At 33.2% G+C, this 21,116-nt stretch overlaps 1 protein-coding gene across 1 annotated transcript; it reads left to right on the top strand.

Moving 5' to 3' along the window:
* Window positions 1-19,839: 19,839 nt before the first annotated feature.
* LOC126677161 (uncharacterized) lies at window positions 19,840-20,544 on the top strand. The gene is made up of 3 exons (XM_050371651.1): window positions 19,840-19,937; window positions 19,979-20,420; window positions 20,467-20,544. Exons 1-3 carry the CDS (start codon window positions 19,840-19,842, stop codon window positions 20,542-20,544), a joined length of 618 nt encoding a protein of 205 aa, XP_050227608.1.
* The last annotated feature ends 572 nt before the right edge of the window (window positions 20,545-21,116 follow it).

Raw genomic sequence — 21,116 nt, 5'->3', positions numbered from 1 at the left:
TTTAGTAAAGTTCGTATACTTTTGGCTCATATTCCTAAAAAGGTGAAACGCTTGGATTTGTTTCGGAACGTTTGTAAATGTTTGGCTTAAATTGCTGAAAAGGTGAAACTCTTGGATTTGTTTCATAACGTTTGTAAACGTTTGGCTTAAATTGCTAAAAAGGTGAAATGCTTGGTTTTGTTTCGTAATGTTTCTAAAGGTTTGGCTTAGATTGCTAAAAATGTGAAACGCTTGGAATTTTTTCGTAACTGTTGTAAACGTTTGTCTTAAATCGCTAAAAAGCAGAAACGTGTGGATTTGTTTCGTAACGTTTGTCAACATTTGGCTTAAATCTCTAAAAAGGGGAAACGTTTGGATTTCTTTCGTAGCGTTTGTAAGCGTTTGTCTTAAATTGCTTAAAGGCAAAACATTTGGATTTGATTCGTAACGTTTGTAAACTTTCCGCTTAAATCGCTAAAAATGGGAAACGTTTGGATTTGTTTCGTAACGTTTGTAAACGTTTGGCTTAAATCGGTAAAAAGGGGAAACCTTTGGATTTGTTTCATAACATTTGTAAAGGTTTTGCTTAAATCACTAAAAAGGTGAAACGTTTGGATTTGTTTCGTAACCTTTGTAAACGTTTGGCTTAAATCGCTAAAAAGGTGAAACGTTTGGATTTTTATTGTAATGTTTGTAAACGTTTGGCTTAAATTGCAAACAAGGTGAAACGCTTAGATTTGTTTTGTGACGTTCGTAAATATTTGGCTTACATTGCTAAAAAGTTGAAACGCTTGGATTTGTTTTGTAACGTTTGTATATTTTTCGCTTAAATTACTAAAATGGTGAAACACTTGGATTTGTTTCGTAACGTTTGTGAACGTTTGGCTTAAATTACTAAAAAGGTGAAACACTTGGATTTGTTTCGTAACGTTTGTAAACGTTTGTCTTAAATTGCTAAAAAGGTGAAACATTTGGATTTGTTTCCTAACCTTTGTAAACGTTTGGCTTAAATCGCTAAAAAGGTGAAACGTTTGGATTTGTTTCGTAACGTTTGTAAACGTTTGGCTTAAATCGCTAAAACGGGGAAGAGTTTGGTTTTGTTTCGTAACGTTTGTGAACGTTTGGCTTAAATTACTAAAAAGGTGAAACACTTGGATTTGTTTCGTAACGTTTGTAAACGTTTGGCTTAAATTGCAAAAAAAGTGAAAGGCTTAGATTTGTTTCATAACGTTTGTAAACATTCTGCTTAAACTGCTATAAAGGGGAAACATTTGGATTTCTTTCTTATCGTTTGTAAACGTTCGGCTTAAATTGTTAAAAAGGTGAAACGTTTGGATTTGTTTCGTATAGTTTGTATACTTTTGGTTTAACTTCCTAAAAAGGTGAAACGCTTGGATTTTTTTCGAAACATTTGTAAAAGTTTGGTTTCAATTGCTAAAAAGGTGATACGTTTGGGTTTGTTTCGTAGCGTTTGTAAACGTTTGGCGTAGATCATTAAAAAGGAGAAATGTTTGGATTAGTTTCGTAACATTTTAAACGTTTTGCTTAAATCGCTAAAATGGGAAAACATTTGGATTCATTTCGTAACGTTTGGAAACGTTTGGCTTATATTACTAAAAATGTGAAATGTTTGGTTTTGTTTCGTAATGTTTGTAAACGTTCGGTTTAATCGCTAAAAAGGTGAAACGCTTGGATTTTTTTCGTTACATTTGTAAATGTTTGGCTTAAACTGCTAAAAAGGTGAAACGCTTGGTTTTTGTTTAGTAACGTTTGTAAACGTTTTGCATAAATCGCTAAAAATGGGAAACGTTTGGATTTGATTCGTAAAGTTTGTAAACGTTTGGCTTCAATCGCTAAAAAGGAGAAACGTTTGGATTTGTTTCGTAACGTTTGTAAACGTTTGGCATAAATCGCTAAAAAGGTGAAACGTTTGGATTTGTTGCATAACATTTTAAACGTTTTGCTTAAATCGCTAAAATGAGAAAATGTATGGATTTGTTTTGCTACGATTGTAAACGTTTGGCTTAAATTGATAAAAAGGTTAAACGTTTGGTTTTGTTTCATAACGTTTGTAAACGTTCGGCTTAAATCACTAAAAAGGTGAAACGTTTGGATTTGTTTCGTAACGTTTGTAAAAGTTTGGCTTAAATTGCTAAAAAGGTGAAATGCTTGGATTATTTTCGTAATGTCTGTAAACGTTTGGCTTAAATTGCTAAAAAGGTGAAACTCTTAGATTTGTTTCGTAACGTTTGTAAACATTTGGCTTAAATTGCTAAAAAGGTCGAACATTTGGATTTGTTTCCTAACCTTTGTAAACGTTTGGCTTAAATCGCTAAAAAGGTGAAACGTTTGGATTTGTTTCGCAACGTTTCGAAACGTTTGGTTTCAATCGCAAAAAAAAAGTGAAACGTTTGGATTTGTTTCGTAACGTTTGTAAAGGTTCGGCATAAATCTCTAAAAAGGTGAAATGTTTGGATTTGTTTCGTAACGTTTTAAACGTTTGGCTTAAATCGCTAAAATTGGAAAAATTTTGGATTTGTTTCGTAACATTTGTAAACGTTTGGCTTAAATTGCTAAAAAGGTGAAATGTTTGGTTTTGATTCGTAACGTTTGTAAACGTTTGCCTTAAATCGCTAAAAAGGTGAAACGTTTGCATTTGTTTCGTAACCTTTGTAAATGTTTGGCTTAAATTGCTAAAAAGGTGAAACGCTTGGATTTGTTTCGTAACGTTTGTAAACGTTTGGTTTAATTGCTAAAAAGGTGGAACGCTTGGATTTGTTTCGGAACGTTTGTAAACGTTTGGCTTAAATTGCTAAAAAGGTGAAACGCTAGGATTTGTTTCGGAACGTTTGTAAACGTTTGGCTTAAATTGCTAAAAAGATGAAACGCTTGGGTTTGTTTCGTAACGTTTGTAAACGTTTGGCTTAAATTTCTTTAAAGGTTAAACACTTGGATTTGTTTTGTAATGTTTGTAAACGTTTGGCTTAAATTTCTAAAAAGGTGAAACGCTTGAATTTGTTTTGGAACGTTTGTAAAACTTTGGCTTAAATTGCTAAATAGGTGAAATGCTTGGATTTTTTTGGGAACGTTTGTAAACATTTGGTTTAAATTTCTAAAAAGGGGAAACGCTTGGTTTTTTTCGTAACGTTTGTAAAGGTTTGGCATAAATCACTCAAAATGTGAAACGTTTAGATTTGTTTAATAACGTTTTAAACGTTTGCTTTTGTTTCGTAACGTTTGTAAACGTTTGACTTAAATCGCTAAAAAGGGGAAACGTTTGGATTTGTTTCGAAAGGTTTCTAAACGTTTGTTTTAAATTGCTAAAAAGGTGAAACGCCTGGCTTTTTTCCGGAACGTTTGTGAACGTTTTGCTTAAATTGCTAAAAAATGTGAAACGCTTGGTTTTGTTTCGTAACATTTGTAAAGGTTTTACTTAAATCGCTAACAATGTGAAACGTTTGGATTTGTTTTATAACGTTGTAAACGTTTGCTTTTGTATCGTAACGTTTGTAAACGTTTGACTTACATCGCTAAAAACGGGAAACGTTTGGATTTGTTTCGTAATATTTCTAAATGTTTATCTTAAATTGCTAAAACGGTGAAACGCTTGGATTTGTTTCGTAACGTTTGTAAAGGTTTGGCTTAAATTTCATAAAAGGTCAAACGCTTGGATTTGTTTCGTTACGTTTGTAAACATTTGGCTTACATTGCTAAAAAGGGGAACCGCTTGGTTTTTGTTTCGTAACGTTTGTAAACGTTTGGCATATATTGCTAAAAATATGAAACGTTTGGATTTGTTTCGTAACGTTTGTAAACGTTTGACATAAATCGCTAAAAAGGTGAAACGTTTGGATTTGTTTCATAACATTTTAAACGTTTGGCTTAAATCGCTAAAATGGGGAAACTTTTGGATTTATTTCGTAACGTTAGTTAACGTGTGGCATAAATTTCTAAAAAGGTGAAATGTTTGGTTTTGTTTCGTAACGTTTGTAAACGTTGGGCTGAAATCGCTATAAAGGTGAAACGTTTGGATTTCATTCTAAACGTTTGTAAACGTTCGGCTTAAATTGCTTTAAAAAGGTGAAACGCTTGGATTTGTTTAGTAACGTTCGTATACTTTTGGCTCATATTCCTAAAAAGGTGAACCGCTTGGATTTGTTTCGGAACGTTTGTAAATGTTTGGCTTAAATTGCTGAAAAGGTGAAACTCTTGGATTTGTTTCATAACGTTTGTAAACGTTTGGCTTAAATTGCTAAAAAGGTGAAATGCTTGGTTTTGTTTTGTAATGTTTCTAAAGGTTTGGCTTAGATAGGTAAAAATGTGAAACGCTTGGAATTTTTTCGTAACGGTTGTAAACGTTTGTCTTAAATCGCTAAAAAGCAGAAACGTGTGGATTTGTTTCGTAACGTTTGTCAACATTTGGCTTAAATCTCTAAAAAGGGGAAACGTTTGGATTTCTTTCGTAGCGTTTGTAAACGTTTGTCTTAAATTGCTTAAAGGCAAAACATTTGGATTTGATTCGTAACGTTTGTAAACTTTCCGCTTAAATCGCTAAAAATGGGAAACGTTTGGATTTGTTTCGTAACGTTTGTAAACGTTTGGCTTAAATCGGTAAAAAGGGGAAAACCTTGGATTTGTTTCATAACATTTGTAAAGGTTTTGCTTAAATCACTAAAAAGGTGAAACGTTTGGATTTGTTTCGTAACCTTTGTAAACGTTTGGCTTAAATCGCTAAAAAGGTGAAACGTTTGGATTTTTATTGTAATGTTTGTAAACATTTGGCTTAAATTGCAAACAAGGTGAAATGCTTAGATTTGTTTTGTGACGTTCGTAAATGTTTGGCTTACATTGCTAAAAAGTTGAAACGCTTGGATTTGTTTCGTAACGTTTGTATATTTTTCGCTTAAATTACTAAAACGGTGAAACACTTGGATTTGTTTCGTAACGTTTGTGAACGTTTGGCTTAAATTACTAAAAAGGTGAAACACTTGGATTTGTTTCGTAACGTTTGTAAACGTTTGTCTTAAATTGCTAAAAAGGTGAAACATTTGGATTTGTTTCCTAACCTTTGTAAACGTTTGGCTTAAATCGCTAAAAAGGTGAAACGTTTGGATTTGTTTCGTAACGTTTGTAAACGTTTGGCTTAAATCGCTAAAACGGGGAAGAGTTTGGTTTTGTTTTGTAACGTTTGTAAACGTTTGACTTAATTCGCTAAAAATATGAAACGTTTGGATTTGTTTCGTAACGTTTTAAATGTTTGGTTTTGTTTCGTAACGTTTGTAAACGTTTGGCTTAAATCGCTAAAAAGGGAAAATGTTTGGATTTGTTTCGTAATGTTTGTAAACGTTTGGCTTAAATCGCTGAAAAGGTGAAACGTTTGGATTTGTTTTGTAACGTTTGTAATCGTTTGGCTTAAATCGCTACAAAGGTGAAACGTTTGGATTTGTTTCCTAGAGTTTGTAAACGTTTGGCATAAATCGCTAAAAAGGTGAAACGTTTGGATTTTTTTTGTAACGTTTGTAAACGTTTTGTTTAAAACACTAAAATGGGAAAACATTTGGATTTGTTTCGTAATGTTTGTAATGTTTGGTTTAAATTATTAAAAAGGGGAAACGCCTGGATTTGTTTCGGAATGTTTGTAAAGGTTTGGTTTAAATTGCTAAAAAGGTGAAACGCTTAGTTTTTGTTTCGTAATGTTTGTAAACGTTTGGCTTATATTGCTAAAAAAGTGAAACGTTTGGATTTGTTTTGTAACGTTTGTAAACGTTCGACTTGAATCGCTAAAAAGGCGAAACTTTTGGATTTTTTTCGTAACGTTTATAAATGTTTGGCATAAATTGCTAAAAAGGTGAAACGCTTGGATTTGTTTCGTAGCGTTTTAAACATTTGGCTTAAATTTCTAAAAAGGTTAGACGCTTGGATTTGTTTCGGAACGTTTGTAAAACTTTGGCATAAAATGCTAAAAAAGCGAGACGCTTGGATTTTTTTCGTAACGTTTGTAAAGGTTTGTCTTAAATCGCTCAAAATGTGAAACGTTTAGATTTGTTTCATAATGTTTTAAATGTTTGCTTTTGTTTCGTAACGTTTGTAAACATTTTACTAAAATCGCTAAAAAAGGAAACGTCTGATTTGTTTCGTAAGGTTTCTAAAAGTTTGTCTTAAATTGCTAAAAACGTGAAACGCTTGGATTATTTTCATAAATTTCGTAAACGTTTGGCATATATTTTTAAAAATGTGAAACAGTTGGATTTGTTTCGTTACGTTTCTAAACGTTTTGCTTATATTCCTAAAAAGAGTGGTTTTTGTTTCGTAACAATTGTAAACGTTTGACAAAAATTGCTAAAAATATGAAACGTTTGGATTTGTTTCGTAACGTTTGTAAACATCTAGCATAAATATCTAAAAAGGTGAAATATTTGGATTTGTTTCATAACGTTTTAAACGTTTGGCTTAAATCGCTAAAATGGGGAAACATTTGGATTTATTTCGTAACGTTTATAAACGTTTGGCATAAATTGCTAAAAAGATTAAATGTTTGGTTTTATTTCGTAAAGTTTGTAAACGTTCGGCTAGAATCGCTAAAAAGGTGAAACGTTTGGATTTATTTCGTAATGTTTGTAAACGTTTGGCTTATATTGCTAAAAAGGTGAAACGCTTGAATTTGTTTCGTAACGTTTGTAAACTTTTGGCTTAAATTCCTAAAAAGGTCAAACGCTTCGAATTATTTCGGAATGTTTGTAAACGTTTGGCTTAAATTGCTAAAAAGGTGAAAGGTTTGGTTTTGTTTCGTAACATTTTTAAAGGTTTGGCTTAAATCGCTAAAAAGGTGAAACGTTTAGATTTGTTTCGTAATATTTGTAAACGTTTGGCTTAAATCGCTAAAAAGGTGAAACGTTTGGATTTGTTTCGTAACGTTTGTAAACGTTTGGCTTAAATAGCTAAAACGGTGAAACGTTTGGATTTGTTTCGTATCGTTTGTAAACATTTGGCTTAAATCCCTAAAAAGGTGAAACATTTGGATTTGTTTCGTAACCTTTGTAAATGTTTTGCCTAAATTGCTAAAAAGGAGAAATGCTTGGATTTGTTTTGTAACATTTGTAAACGTTTGGCTTTAATTGCTAAAAAGGTGAAAAGTTTGCTTTTTTTCATAGCGTTTATAAATGTTTGGTTTAAATCGCAAAAAAGGGAAAACGTTTGGATTTGTTTCGTACCGTTTGTAAACGTTTGGCTTAAATCGTTAAAAAGGTGAATCGTTTTGATTTGTTTCGCAAAGTTTGTAAACGTTTGGCATAAATACCTAAAAAGGTGAAACGCTTGGATTTGTTTCGGTACGTTTGTAGACGTTTTACTTAAATGGCTAAAAAGGTGAAACGCTTAGTTTTTGTTTCGTATTGTTTGTAAAGGTTTGTCATAAATTGCTAAAAATGTGAAACGTTTGGATTTGATTCGTAACGTTTGTAAACGTTTGACTTCAATCGCTAAAAAGGCGAAACTTTTGGATTTTTTTCGTAACGTTTATAAATGTTTGGCATAAATCGCTAAAAAGGTGAAACGTCTTGATTTGTTTCGTAGCGTTTTAAACATTTGGCTTAAATCGCTAAAATGGGGAAACGTCTGGATTTGTTTCGTAACGTTTGTAAACGTTTGGCTTATATTGATAAAAAAGTGAAACGTTTGGTTTTGTTTCATAACGTTTGTAAACATTCGACTTGAATCGCTAAAAAGGTGAAACGTTTGGATTTGTTTTGTAACGTTTGTAAACATTTGGCTTAAATTGCTAAAAAGGTGAAACGCTTGGATTTGTTTTGTAACATTTGTAAATGTTTGGCTTAAATTTCTTAAAAGGTGAGACGCTTGGATTTGTTTCGGAACGTTTGTAAAACTTTGGCATAAAATGCTTAAAAAGCGAGACGCTTGGATTTTTTTCGTAACGTTTGTAAAGGTTTGTCTTAAATCGCTCAAAATGTGAAACGTTTAGATTTGTTTCATAATGTTTTAAATGTTTGCTTTTGTTTCGTAACGTTTGTAAACATTTTACTAAAATCGCTAAAAAAGGAAACGTCTGGATTTGTTTCGTAAGGTTTCTAAACGTTTGTCTTAAATTGCTAAAAACGTGAAACGCTTGGATTATTTTCATAAATTTCGTAAACGTTTGGCATAAATTTTTAAAAATGTGAAACGGTTTGATTTGTTTCGTTACGTTTCTAAACGTTTTGCTTATATTCCTAAAAAGAGTGGTTTTTGTTTCGTAACAATTGTAAACGTTTGACAAAAATTGCTAAAAATATGAAACGTTTGGATTTGTTTCGTAACGTTTGTAAACATCTAGCATAAATATCTAAAAAGGTGAAATATTTGGATTTGTTTCATAACGTTTTAAACGTTTGGCTTAAATCGCTAAAATGGGGAAACATTTGGATTTATTTCGTAACGTTTATAAACGTTTGGCATAAATTGCTAAAAAGATTAAATGTTTGGTTTTATTTCGTAACGTTTGTAAACGTTCGGCTAGAATCGCTAAAAAGGTGAAACGTTTGGATTTATTTCGTAATGTTTGTAAACGTTTGGCTTATATTGCTAAAAAGGTGAAACGCTTGAATTTGTTTCGTAACGTTTGTAAACTTTTGGCTTAAATTCCTAAAAAGGTCAAACGCTTCGAATTATTTCGGAATGTTTGTAAACGTTTGGCTTAAATTGCTAAAAAGGTGAAAGGTTTGGTTTTGTTTCGTAACATTTTTAAAGGTTTGGCTTAAATCGCTAAAAAGGTGAAACGTTTAGATTTGTTTCGTAATATTTGTAAACGTTTGGCTTAAATCGCTAAAAAGGTGAAACGTTTGGATTTGTTTCGTAACGTTTGTAAACGTTTGGTTTAAATAGCTAAAACGGTGAAACGTTTGGATTTGTTTCGTATCGTTTGTAAACATTTGGCTTAAATCCCTAAAAAGGTGAAACATTTGGATTTGTTTCGTAACCTTTGTAAATGTTTTGCTTAAATTGCTAAAAAGGAGAAATGCTTGGATTTGTTTTGTAACATTTGTAAACGTTTGGCTTTAATTGCTAAAAAGTTGAAAAGTTTGCTTTTTTTCATAGCGTTTATAAATGTTTGGTTTAAATCGCAAAAAAGGGAAAACGTTTGGATTTGTTTCGTACCGTTTGTAAACGTTTGGCTTAAATCGTTAAAAAGGTGAATCGTTTTGATTTGTTTCGCAAAGTTTGTAAACGTTTGGCATAAATACCTAAAAAGGTGAAACGCTTGGATTTGTTTCGGTACGTTTGTAGACGTTTTACTTAAATGGCTAAAAAGGTGAAACGCTTGGATTTGTTTCGTAACGGTTGTAAACGTTTGGCTTAAATTGCTAAAAAGGTGAAACGCTTGGTTTTGTTTCGTAATGTTTGTAAAGGTTTGGCTTAAATCGCTAAAAATATAAAACGTTTGGATTTGTTTCGTAACATTTTAGATGTTTGGTTTTGTTTCGCATGGTTTGTAAGGGTTTGGCTTATATCGCCAAAAATGTGAAACGTTTGGATTTGTTTCGTAGCGTTTTAAACGTTTGGTTTTGTTTCGTAACGTTTGTAAACGTTTGGCTTAAATCGCTAAAAAGGGGAAACATTTGAATTTGTTTCGTAATGTTTGGCTTAAATTGCTTAAAAGGTGAAACGTTTGGATTTGTTTCGTAAGTTTGTAACGTTTGGCTTAAATTGCCAAAAAGGTGAAACACTTGAATTTGTTTCGATAAAGTTTGTAAACGTTTGGCATAAATTGCTAAAAAGGTGAAACGCTTGGATTTGTTTCGTAACGTTTCTAAACGTTTGGCTTAATTTGCTAAAAATGTGAAATATTTGGATTTGCTTCGCAACGTCTATAAACGATTGGCTTAAATTTATAAAAATGTGAAACATTTGGATTTGTTTCATAACCTTTGTAAACGTTTGGCTTAAATCGCTAAAAAGGTGAAAAGTTTGAAATTGTTTCGTAACCTTTGTAAACGTTTGGCATAAATCGCTAAAAAGGTGAATGTTTGGAATTGTTTCGTAACATTTGTAAACGTTTGGCTTATATCGCTAAAATAGGGAAACGTTTGGATTTGTTTCTTAACATTTGTAAATGTTTGGCTTAAATTGCTATAAAGGTGGAATGTTTGGTTTTGTTTTGTAACGTTTGTAAACGTTTAGAATTATTTAGTAACGTTTTAAATGTTTGGCATAAATCGCTAAGATGGGGAAATATTTTTGATTTTTTTCGTAGCGTTTGTAAACGTTTGGCTTAAATTACTGTAAAGGTGAAATATTTGGTTTTGTTTCGAAACGTTTGTAAACGTTCGGCTTAAATCGCTAAAAAGGTGGAACGTTTGGATTTGTTTCGTAACGTTTGTAAACGTTTGGCTTAAATTGGAAAAAAGGTGAAACGCTTGGATTTGTTTCGTAACGTTTGTATATTATTGGCTTAAATTGCTAAAAACGTGAAACGCTTGGTTTTGTTTCGTAACGTTTGTAAAGGTTTGGCTTTAAAAATATGAAACGTTTGTATTTGTTTCGTAACTTTTTAAACGTATGGTTTTGTTTCGTAAAGTTTGTTAACCTTTGGCTTAAATCGCTAAAAAGGTGAAACGTTTGGATTTGTTTCATAACGTTTGTAAACGTTTGGCTTAATTCGCTAAAAAGGCGAAACGTTTTGATTTGTTTCGATATGTTTGTAAATGTTTGGCTTATACCACTAAAAAGGGGAAACTTTTGGATTTGTTTTTTAGCATTTATAAATGTTTGGCTTAAATCGATAAAAAGGTAAAACGTTTGGATTTGTTTTGTATCGTTTGAAAACGTTTGGCTTAAATCGCTAAAAAGGTGAAACGTTTGGATTTGTTTAGTAACTTTTGTAAACGTTTGGCTTAAATTTAAAAAAGGAGAAATGCTTGGATTTTTTTCTAACGTTTGTAAACATTTGGCTTAAATTACTAAGAAGGTGAAACATTTGGATTTGTTTCGTAATGTTTGTAAACGTTTGGCTTAAATTGCTAAAAAGGTGAAACGGTTGGATTTGTTTCGTAACGTTTGGCTTAAATTTCTAAAAAGATGAAACATTTGGATTTGTTTCATAACTTTGTAAATGTTTGTCTTAAATCACTTAAAACGTGAAACATTTGGATTTGTTTTGTAATGTTTGTAAACGTTTGGCTTCAATCGCTAAAAAGGTGAAACATTTAGATTAGTTTCGTAACGTTTGTAAACGTTTGGCATAAATCGCAAAAAAGGTTAAATGTTTGGATTTGTTTCGTAACGTTTTAAACGTTTGGCTTAAATCGCTAAAATGGGTAAACGATTGGATTTGTTTCGTAACGTTTCTAAACGTTTGGCTTAAATTTGCTATAAAGATGAAATATTTGGTTTTGTTTCGTAACATTTGTAAACGTTCCGCTGAAATCGCTAAAAAGGTGGAACGTTTGGATTTGTTTCGTAACGTTTCTAAACGTTTGGCTCAAATTGCTAAAAAGGTGATACGCTTGGATTTGATTCGTAACGTTTGTAAACGTTTGGCTTAAATTTGTTTCGAAACTTTTGTAAATGTTTGGCTTAAATTGCTAAAAAGGAGAACCTCTTGGATTTTTTTCGTAACGTTTGTAAATGTTTGACTGAAATTGCTAAAAAGGTGAAACGCTTGGTTTTATTTCGTAACCTTTGTAAAGGTTTGGCTTAAATCGCTAAACATGTGAAACGTTTGGATTTGTTTCGTAATGTTTTAAACGTATGGTTTTGTTTCGTAATGTTTGTGAACATTTGGCTCAAATCGCTAAAAAGGAGAAACGTTTGGATTAGTTTCGTAACATTTGTAAATGTTTATCTTAAATCGCTGAAAAGGCGAAACGTTTGGATTTGTTACGTAACGTTTGTAAACGTTTGGCTCAAATAGCTAAAACGGTGAAACGTTTGAATTTGTTTCATAACCTTTGTAAACATTTGGCTTAAATTGCTAAAAAGGAGAAACGCTTGGATTTGTTTCGCAATGTTTGTAAACGTTTGGCTTAAATGGATAAAAAGGGGAAACGTTTGGATTTGATTCATAGCGTTTATAAACATTTGGCTTAAATCGCTAAAAAGGTGAAACGTTTGGATTTGTTTCGTACCGTTTGTAAACGTTTGGCTTAAATCGCTAAAAAGGTGAAAAGCTTGGATTTGTTTCGTAACATTTGTAAACATTTGGTTTAAATTGCAAAATAAGTGAAACGCTTGGATTTGTTTCATAACGTTTGTAAACGTTTGGCATAAATTTCTAAAAATGTGAAACGATTGGATTTGTTTCGTATGGTTTGTAAATGTTTGGCTTAAATCGTTAAAAAAGGGAAACATTTGGATTTGTTTTATAACGTTTGTAAACATTTGGCTTCAATAGCTAAAAAGTTGAAACGTTTGAATTGTTTCGTAACGTTTGTAAACGTTTGGCATAAATCGCTAAAAAGGTGAAATGTTTGGATTTCTTTCGTAACGTTTTAAACATTTCGCTTAAATCGCTAAAATGGGAAAATATTTGGATTTGTTTTGTAACGTTTGTAAACGTTTGGCTTAATTTGCTATAAAGGTGAAATGTTTGGTTTTGTTTTGTAACGTTTGTAAACATTCGGCTTAAATCGCTAAAAAGGTGAAACTTTTGTAAACGTTTGGCTTAAATTGCTAAAAAGGTGATACGCTTGGATTTGTTTCGTAACGTTTGTTAAAATTTGGCTTAAATTGCGAAAAAGGAAAAGCGCTTGGATTTGTTTCGTAACATTTGCAAAGATCTGGCTTAAATAGCTAAAAATGTGTAACGTTTGGATTTGTTTCGTAACGTTTTAAACGTTTCGCTTAAATCGCTAAAATATGGAAACGTTTGGATTTCTTTCTTTATTGTAAACGTTTGGCTTAAATCTCTAAATAGGTGAAACGCTTGGATTTGTTTCGTAACGTTTGTAAACATTTGGCTTAAATCGCTAAAAAGGTGAAACGTTTGGATTTGTTTCGTAACCTTTGTAAACATTTGGCCTAAATTGCTAAAAAGGAGAAACGGTTGGATTTGTCTTTTAACCTTTGTAAGTGTTTGGCTTAAATTGCTAAAAAGGTGAAACGTTTGGATTTGTTTCATAGCCTTTATAAATGTTTGGCTTAAAACGCTAAAAAGGTGAAATGTTTGGATTTGTTTCGTACCTTTTGTAATCGTTTGGCTTAAATCGCTAAAAAGGTGAAACGTTTGGATTTGTTTCGTAACGTATGTAAACGTTTGGCTAAATTGCTAAAAAGGGGAAACGCTTGGATTTGTTTCGTAACATTTGTAAACGTTTGGCTTAAATTACTAAAAAGGTGAAACGCTTGGATTTGTTTCGTTACATTTGTAAACGTTTGGCTTAAATTGCTAAAAAACTGAAACGTTTGGTTTTGTTTCGTAACGTTTGTGAACGTTTGGGTTAAATTGCTAAAAATGTGAAACATTTTGATTTGTTTCGTAACGTTTGTCAACGTTTAGCATAAATCGCTAATAACTTGAAATGTTTGGACTTTTTTCGTGACATTTTAAACGTTTGGCTTAAATCGCTAAAATGGGGAAATGTTTGGATTTCTTTCGTAACGTTTGTAAACGTTTGGCTTAAATTGCTATAAAGGTAAAATATTTGGATTTGTTTCGTAACGTTTGTAAACGTTCGGCTTAAATCGGTAAAAAGGTGAAACGTTTGGATTTGTTTCGTAACGTTTTTAATCGTTTGACTTAAATTGCTAAAGAGGTGATACGCTTGGATTTGTTTCATGACGTTTGTAAACGTTTGGCTTAAATTACAAAAAAGGGGAAACGCTTAGATTTGTTTCGTAACGTTTGTAAACGTTTGGGTTATATTGCTAAATAGGTGAAACATTTGGATTTGTTTCGTAATGTTTGTAAATGTTTGGCTTAAATTGCTAAAAAGGTGAAACACTTGGTTTTGTTTCATAATGTTTGTAAAGGTTTGGCTTAAATCGCTAAAAATGTGAAACGTTTGGATTTTTTCATAACGTTTTAAACATTTGGCTTAAATCGCTAAAATGAGGAAACGTTTGGATTTCTTTCATGACGTTTTTAAACGTTTGGCTTAAATCTCTAAAAAGGTGAAACTCTTCGATTTGTTTCGTAACGTTTGTATACGTTTGGTTTAAATCGCTAAAAAGGTGAAACATTTGGATTTGTTTCAAAACCCTTGTAAACATTTGGCCTAAATTGCAAAAAAGGAGAAACGTTTTATTTGTTTCGTAACGTTTGTAAATTTTTGGCATAAATTACTAAAAAGGGGAAACGTTTGGATTTGTTTCATAGCGTTTATAAACGTTTGGCGTAAATCGCTAAAAAGGGGAAGCGTTTGGATTTGTTTTGTACCGAGTGTAAACGTTTGTCTTAAATCGCTAAAAAGGTGAAACGTTTTGATTTCTTTTGTTAAGTTTGTAAACGTTTGGCAACGTTTGGCATAAATTGTTAAAAAGGTGAAACGCTTGAATTTGTTTCGTAACGTTTCTAAACGTTTGCCATAAATTGCTAAAAAGGTGAAATGCTTGGATTTGTTTCGTTACTGTCACGACCCAATTTCGTGGTTTGCGACTGGCGCTAGGGTATGGGTATAGTCGTACCAAAACCCGTAGCAAGCCTCGAGGAAAACCTTATATTCAATATAAACCTGCAAGAAAACCAATGCTCGGGGGCAACCGATACTTCAACCTAAGTCTAACAACTTATATAGCAATTCTAAAATAATAACTTAATAGTGATTCGAAACTATGAAACATGCCATATATATAAATAATCCAATGTAACATGCCAAAGTATAATAATATAAAAGTCGTACCACTAAGACAAACCAAAGTACAATAACAGAGACAACTAGTTCTACTGCAGTCTAAGAAGTAAAACAGTTGACTCGTCTAATAACATAAAAAGACCTCCGAGGAATCAAATGATCGGAGATGACCAACGCTCTCAAAATCGTAAGCCTGGAAAATTTGGAAAACAACGGGGTCAGATATACTGTGATGAGTTCATATTGCTATTTACATTTATTAAGTTTAATACCCTTAAAACAAATCCTTTTATACTAAGATATATATTTGATTATGGAAAACAGTATTGAAATGAAATCCCAAAGTATTTAACCCAAAGTAGATGGGAACAAATTCTCATCGATTCCCAAAGTAGGCCAGAAATTGGTCAGCCAATCCCAAAGTACTTACCGGTGCACACAGTCTTGATACAAGCCTATCGAGTAGGTCGTTTCAATCCAGATCCATAATTCTTAAAACAGTTCTCAAATATTTGATATACTAAAATAATGTGCAGTACTTAATAAAGCGGTAGATAACACTACAAACTCACTTCTTGCTTATCCACGTGAATCTTGGCAAACAGCTAACCCTGCGTAGACTCCGTAGCACGAGCATTCGACGGGTCTAAAACATTATATAACTCAAAATCTGAACAACCTCTAACTCTAAGAATACTAGACTCCACATAGGACTAGCATTTCACAACGCAACCAAATAATCAAACAAGATAACCAAAGTACAACCAATTATCCATACAACCAATTAACAAATAAGGCAAGTTTAGCTTAGGTGAGTTCTTATCTTTTAAAATGAAACCAAAGTACTTAAATTCTTATATAGTCCTTTTAAAACAATTACAGTTCCCAAAGTAGTGTGTTAGCCTAACTGCAGTATAGCTCAACACAACATGTCGGGAGACCACGTCTAATCCGACCCAACCATAAACCAAGTTTAAAACCAAACTTTAAATGAAATCAAAGTTATTTAAATAAGAACTCACACCGTAACTTAATAATGCCATAAACAATTAAGCTTGCTAACACTTAGCAAGTAGCACCCCAAGTACATTTAATTATATCACCTCAAATAGAATCAATAAGATTCAACATCTTTCAAGTATCAACTTGAAGCTAAAATTGTTCAACTGAATCCTTAGATGACATATAACACCTTGTATGCCTTATATTACTTAATTCAAGTCAAACCACAACCTAAGATAAACTAACATTCTTTTAACAAGTTTTAAACCATCTTATAAACAATTTCCAGCACATAGTAACATGATCAAAACCATCCTAGGTAGGCATTTACAAAGCCAAAAAATTGATCAAATATTTAAATCAATAAATACCAAGGTATCCTTTTCAAAAAAAAAATCTTTTCTTTGTAAAAATTTCCAGCAACACGATCCTTTCTAAAACAACGATATAATTCAATTAAACCATGTTTAACATATGTTGGATCCTTAAATAGCTATCTCAAATCACTCAATGTGATTATTGTTATCAAACAACCTTTTTTATCTTTAAAAGAGGATTTCCAGATTTTAGTTTCAAATCAAAAAAAAAATTTATCTCAAAAGTATTAATCAAACGATACTTAAATTCATTCACAAGATCCCCCCCAATACACCGAAAGTACGTTTGATGTCTAAACAACCTAAGATTAGCTTTGAAGAAATTTCTAAATTTTTAAACAACAATCAAAAACAGTTTTATAACCCAAAATCTTTAGCAATTCGATAAGTCTATGAATTGTAACATCAAAACCAAACCATGCAAAGTAAAAATGAAATCCAAGAGACTAATATAACATCAAATTAAGATTTTCAGAATTTATAATTCAAAGCAACACAAAAAATACAATCAAGTCGCCCAAAGTATTGAATTAATTTTTTCGGTAATAACCGTTTTTCATTTTCTCTCTCCTCCTCTGAACGCATGTTAAATAAACAGTTATCATCGTTCTAAAACTCACGTTCTTGCTTCAATGGCGAGGAAGAGAGTATCGAAGAAGGTTAAAGCTCAGACTATTAAACCTGTAAAGGAAGTGGTAGTGGAGGGAAGCGATCTGGATTTTGATTTGGACCCTAAATCAGCGAAAACTCTTGAGCAATTGGGATTTGTTCAAGAAAAATCTGTGGATTTAGAGACCATTCCAAACCCTAAAATCTTGATTGATGATACTAAGGTGGTGACTGATGTGCTTGGGGAAGCTAGTAACTCTCATAGTGACAAAGGAATTTTGGAACCTGCTAATGGCGATAATGGAGCTTCGCGTATCTGGAGAGGTCTCTTCTCATATAATAGGTCAAGGGATGCTAGTTCAGAATTGAAATTCATTCCCCCCTCTGTGAAGGATGGCGATAGATTTGTAAGTTTTCACTCTAAGAAAACTATTTCTGAAGGTGATCGATGGAAGAATGTTCTTGTTGGTTATGTCTTAGGTATGTTCCCTAAATTTGAAAGAATTTCCTCCTTTGTCAAGAATAGATGGTGAAATGCTGGTCTAACTAATGTTGTGCATATTAATGCTTCAATGTTCCTCTTTGAATTTAAGACTGAGGATGATTGTAAGATGATCCTAGGTTCAGGGCCATATACTTTTGATCAAAAACCTCGTTTGCTTAAGAAATGGCACCCAAGAATGATAATGGATCCTTTAGAAATAAAAATTGTTCCTATTTGGATCCAGCTACCAGGTCTTCCTTGAGAATTTTGGTCCCTTGAGATTCTAAGCAAGATTGGTAGCTTTTGTGGTTCTCCATTGTTCTGTGACGAGTGTACTATAACCAGAGTAAGATTGGGTTATGCTAGGATCCTTGTGGAAATGGATGTTCTAGGTCTATTCCCTGATTTTGTGGATATGAAGGATGAGAATGGTGTTTGTTTTAAACAGAGGATAGTGTATGAGTGGAAACCAACCTTTTGTGAAAAATGCAAGAGGTTGGGTCATACTAAGAAGTTCTGCAGAGTGGTTCAAAATATTACAGAGAAGAAGACAACTTGACCAAAGAAAGTGATGGGGATAAGGAGGAAGTTTTGAATGAAGTTCTGTTTGAGATGTCTAATACTGATGTTCAAGTCACTGAAATTCAGAATGTGGATGTGCAAACTAAAGATTCTGATATTATTGAGGTAACCCATAATCCCTATAATACCCTTGTTATAGGTAGAGAGGAATTTGTTGTTCCTGATAGTACTAAGAAGTTGAATGATAAGGTGGGAGTTACTGGTGAGGGTAGGTTGAGGCCTACTAAGCCACCAAAAACTGTTTAATGATCTGTTGCTAGAACATAAGAGGGATTAATATGTCCCTCAAAAAATTAGAGGTCTGTGCTCTGATAAAATCTAATAATTTGTGTCTAATTGGCCTAGTGGAAACTAGGGTCAGTAGTTATAAATTTGAGAAAATTTTGGCTGTTATGAAGAAAAGCTTACCTAATTGGGATATCATTCACAATTATGATTGTTCCAATATGGGCAAGATATGGATTGTTTTCAATGCTGAGGTAGTTTCTGTGAGCTCTTTGGTCAACCATAATCAATTTATTCATTGTAAAGTGGTTATGGGGAGGGATTTGTTTTGTTGTACTGTGGTGTATGGTTCTTACATTACTGAGCAGAGAACTGAGCTTTGGAGTCATCTTGGGACTATTGGTGACACCATTTGTGAGAAGTGGATTGTCTTGGGAGATTTTAATGCAGTTATGTCTAATGCTAACAAATTAGGGGGGAACTGTATTGATAATCAAGCAGGAACGGATTTTATGAATTGGTCTATCCAGGCTAATGTTACTGAATTAAAGCACCAGGGTAGTTCCTTCACTTGGTGCAATAACCAAAGAGTTACTAATAGAGTATGGAGAAAGTTAGATTGGGTTCTTGTGAATGAGGTGTGGTTGAGTCGGTGCACAGATTCCTATTATGATGTGCTTAATCCTGGCATTTCTGACCATTCTCCTCTAGTTATCAGAAGTGGTAATAGTGTGGTCAATAGGAAAAGTACATTTAGATTCTTTAATGTGTGGTGCAAGCATGCTAAATTCCAGGAAACTGTTAGTAATGTTTGGAGTATCAATGTAGTGGGTACTAAGATGTTTCAGATTTATCAGAAGCCGAAAATGTTGAGAAAGGAGTTGAGAAGCCTTAACAATAGAGATTTCATTGAGATTTCTACAAAGTTAAATCAAGCTAAGAGATTACTTGAGAGACTCCAAGTTGATTTAATGAATGATCCTTTCAATGAGGACTTGCATAATGAGGAGAGAGCTGTCAATAACCATGTGTTCAAACTAATGGCTTGGGAAGAGAGCATTCTGAAGCAGAAGTCTAGAGTTTCTTGGATTAAGTTGGGTGATAATAATTCTAAATTTTTTCACAGAAGCTTAATTCAAAGACAGGCCAGGAAATTTTTTTTGTCTTTGAAGTTGTCAGATGGTATCATTATCAATGACTTGGAAAGTATCAAGGAGGCTTTTAAAAAGCATTTTGAAGAATTTTTAGGGACTAAGACTTCCAACAGAGTTCATGCTGATAACTCTCTGCTTATGGAAGGAATTGTTCTTGATGATTTGGATAGACTGGAGTTGGATAAAGAGGTGTCTACTGATGAGATTAAGTCTGCTATTTTCTCCATCAATGAAGATAAAGCATCTTCTCCAGATGGCTTCACTAGTGCTTTTTTTTAAATGCTCTTGGAATATAGTGGGTGCTGATATTACTGATGCCATTAAAGAGTTTTTTTCTAATGGTAAGTTGCTGAGACAGGCTAATGCAACAGTCATCAGTTTGATCCCTAAAGTTGATAACCCTGAAATGGTTGGTGACTACAGGCCCATTGCTTGTTGCAATGTCATCTATAAGGGGATTTCAAAAATCTTAGAAAGCAGAATCAGTAGAATTTTGAGAAAAATTATCAATGTTTGTCAATTAGCGTTTGTGCCAGGGAGAAGCATTGTGGATAACATCCTTGTTGCTCATGAGGTGGTTAGGAACTATCACAGAGGCAAGGATAATGATTGTGCAATCAAAGTTGATATTCATTAAGAATCTTATGCACTGTATTAGATCTCCCATGTTCTCTATTTTGGTGAATGGGGAAATTGTGGGTTTTTTTCCTGGTGGTAAGGGCCTTAGACAAGGGGACCCTGTGTTCCCTCTAATCTTTGTAATGTGTATGGAATATTTTCCAGACTCCTGAAGAGGAAGACTAGAGAGGGCACTGGATTCAATTACCATAAGGGTTGTAAGGAAATTAATCTCAACCACCTCTGCTTTGCTGATGACATGTTTATATTTAGTAAAGGGGACATTCAGTCCATTCAGATTGTTAATGATACTTTGAAGACTTTTGCTGAAGTCTCAGGCCTGAATCCTAATCATCAGAAAAGTATTATTTTCTTCAATGGGGTTTCTGCTACTCAGAAGATAGAAATTTTGAGAATTATTGGGTTTCAAGAAGGTTCATTGCCAGTGAAGTATTTGGGTCTTCCTCTCATTTCTACAAGACTTTCCAAGGAGCATTGCAGTGGTCTCATTCAGAGAATTACAGGTAGAGTGAATAGCTGGTCTGCCAAGTGTCTTTCTTATGCAGGGAGGTTGCAGCTCATCAACTCTGTTCTTCTCAGTATGCAAGTTTATTGGTGCTCTGTGTTCTTATTGCCTAAATCTGTGATTAAAGATGTGGAAGGCATTTGCAGAGATTTCCTATGGAATAAAAATAATTCTAATAGGAAGAAGGAGATTTCCTATGGAATAAAAATAAATAATCCTAGGAACTGAACAGTGCACGCGTCGCGCCCGCTACACCTCCATCGCGCCCGCGATACATGAATCGCGCCCGCGATTCATGCATGTCGCGCCCGCGATTCATGCATGTCGCACCCGCGAAATGCTACTGCCTCCGATAAAACTTTGAGATTTTAAAATTGAAATCGAAAACGTTTCAAACTCCGAGACTACTTCTAATACATCTTAAAACACATTTTAAAATGTTTCGAACCTTCGAAACGCGAATCTAAGTGGTCGAACCACTCAAACGAACTCAAGGTACCGTTTAGGCTTAACGGAACAAGTTAGAAAAATGCGGGGTGTTACAGTTACGTTTATAAATATTTGGCTAAAATTGTTAAAGAGGTGAAACGCTTGGTTTGGTTTCGTAACGTTTGTGAATTTTTTGCATAAATCGCTAAAACGGTGAAATGTTTGGATTTATTTCGTAACATTTTAAACGTTTGGCTTTTATCGCTAAAATGGGGAAACTTTTGGATTTGTTTTGTAACGTTTGTAAACGTTCGGCTTAAATTGCTATTAAGGTGAAATGTTTGGTTT

Source organism: Mercurialis annua, linkage group LG4, assembly GCF_937616625.2.
Source record: "Mercurialis annua linkage group LG4, ddMerAnnu1.2, whole genome shotgun sequence".
Taxonomy (NCBI): Eukaryota; Viridiplantae; Streptophyta; class Magnoliopsida; order Malpighiales; family Euphorbiaceae; genus Mercurialis; species Mercurialis annua.
Note: the sequence above shows the minus strand (reverse complement) of the source record. Positions and strands in the feature narration are given on the sequence as shown.

Coding starts and splice junctions, on each gene's coding strand:
- LOC126677161 (XM_050371651.1), top strand. CDS start 19,840: ATGCACTGTATTAGATCTCCCATGTTCTCTATTTTGGTGAATGGGGAA. Junction 19,938..19,978: donor CTTAGACAAGGGGACCCTGT/GTTCCCTCTAAT, acceptor AATATTTTCCAG/ACTCCTGAAGAGGAAGACTA. Junction 20,421..20,466: donor CTGTTCTTCTCAGTATGCAA/GTTTATTGGTGC, acceptor CTGTGATTAAAG/ATGTGGAAGGCATTTGCAGA.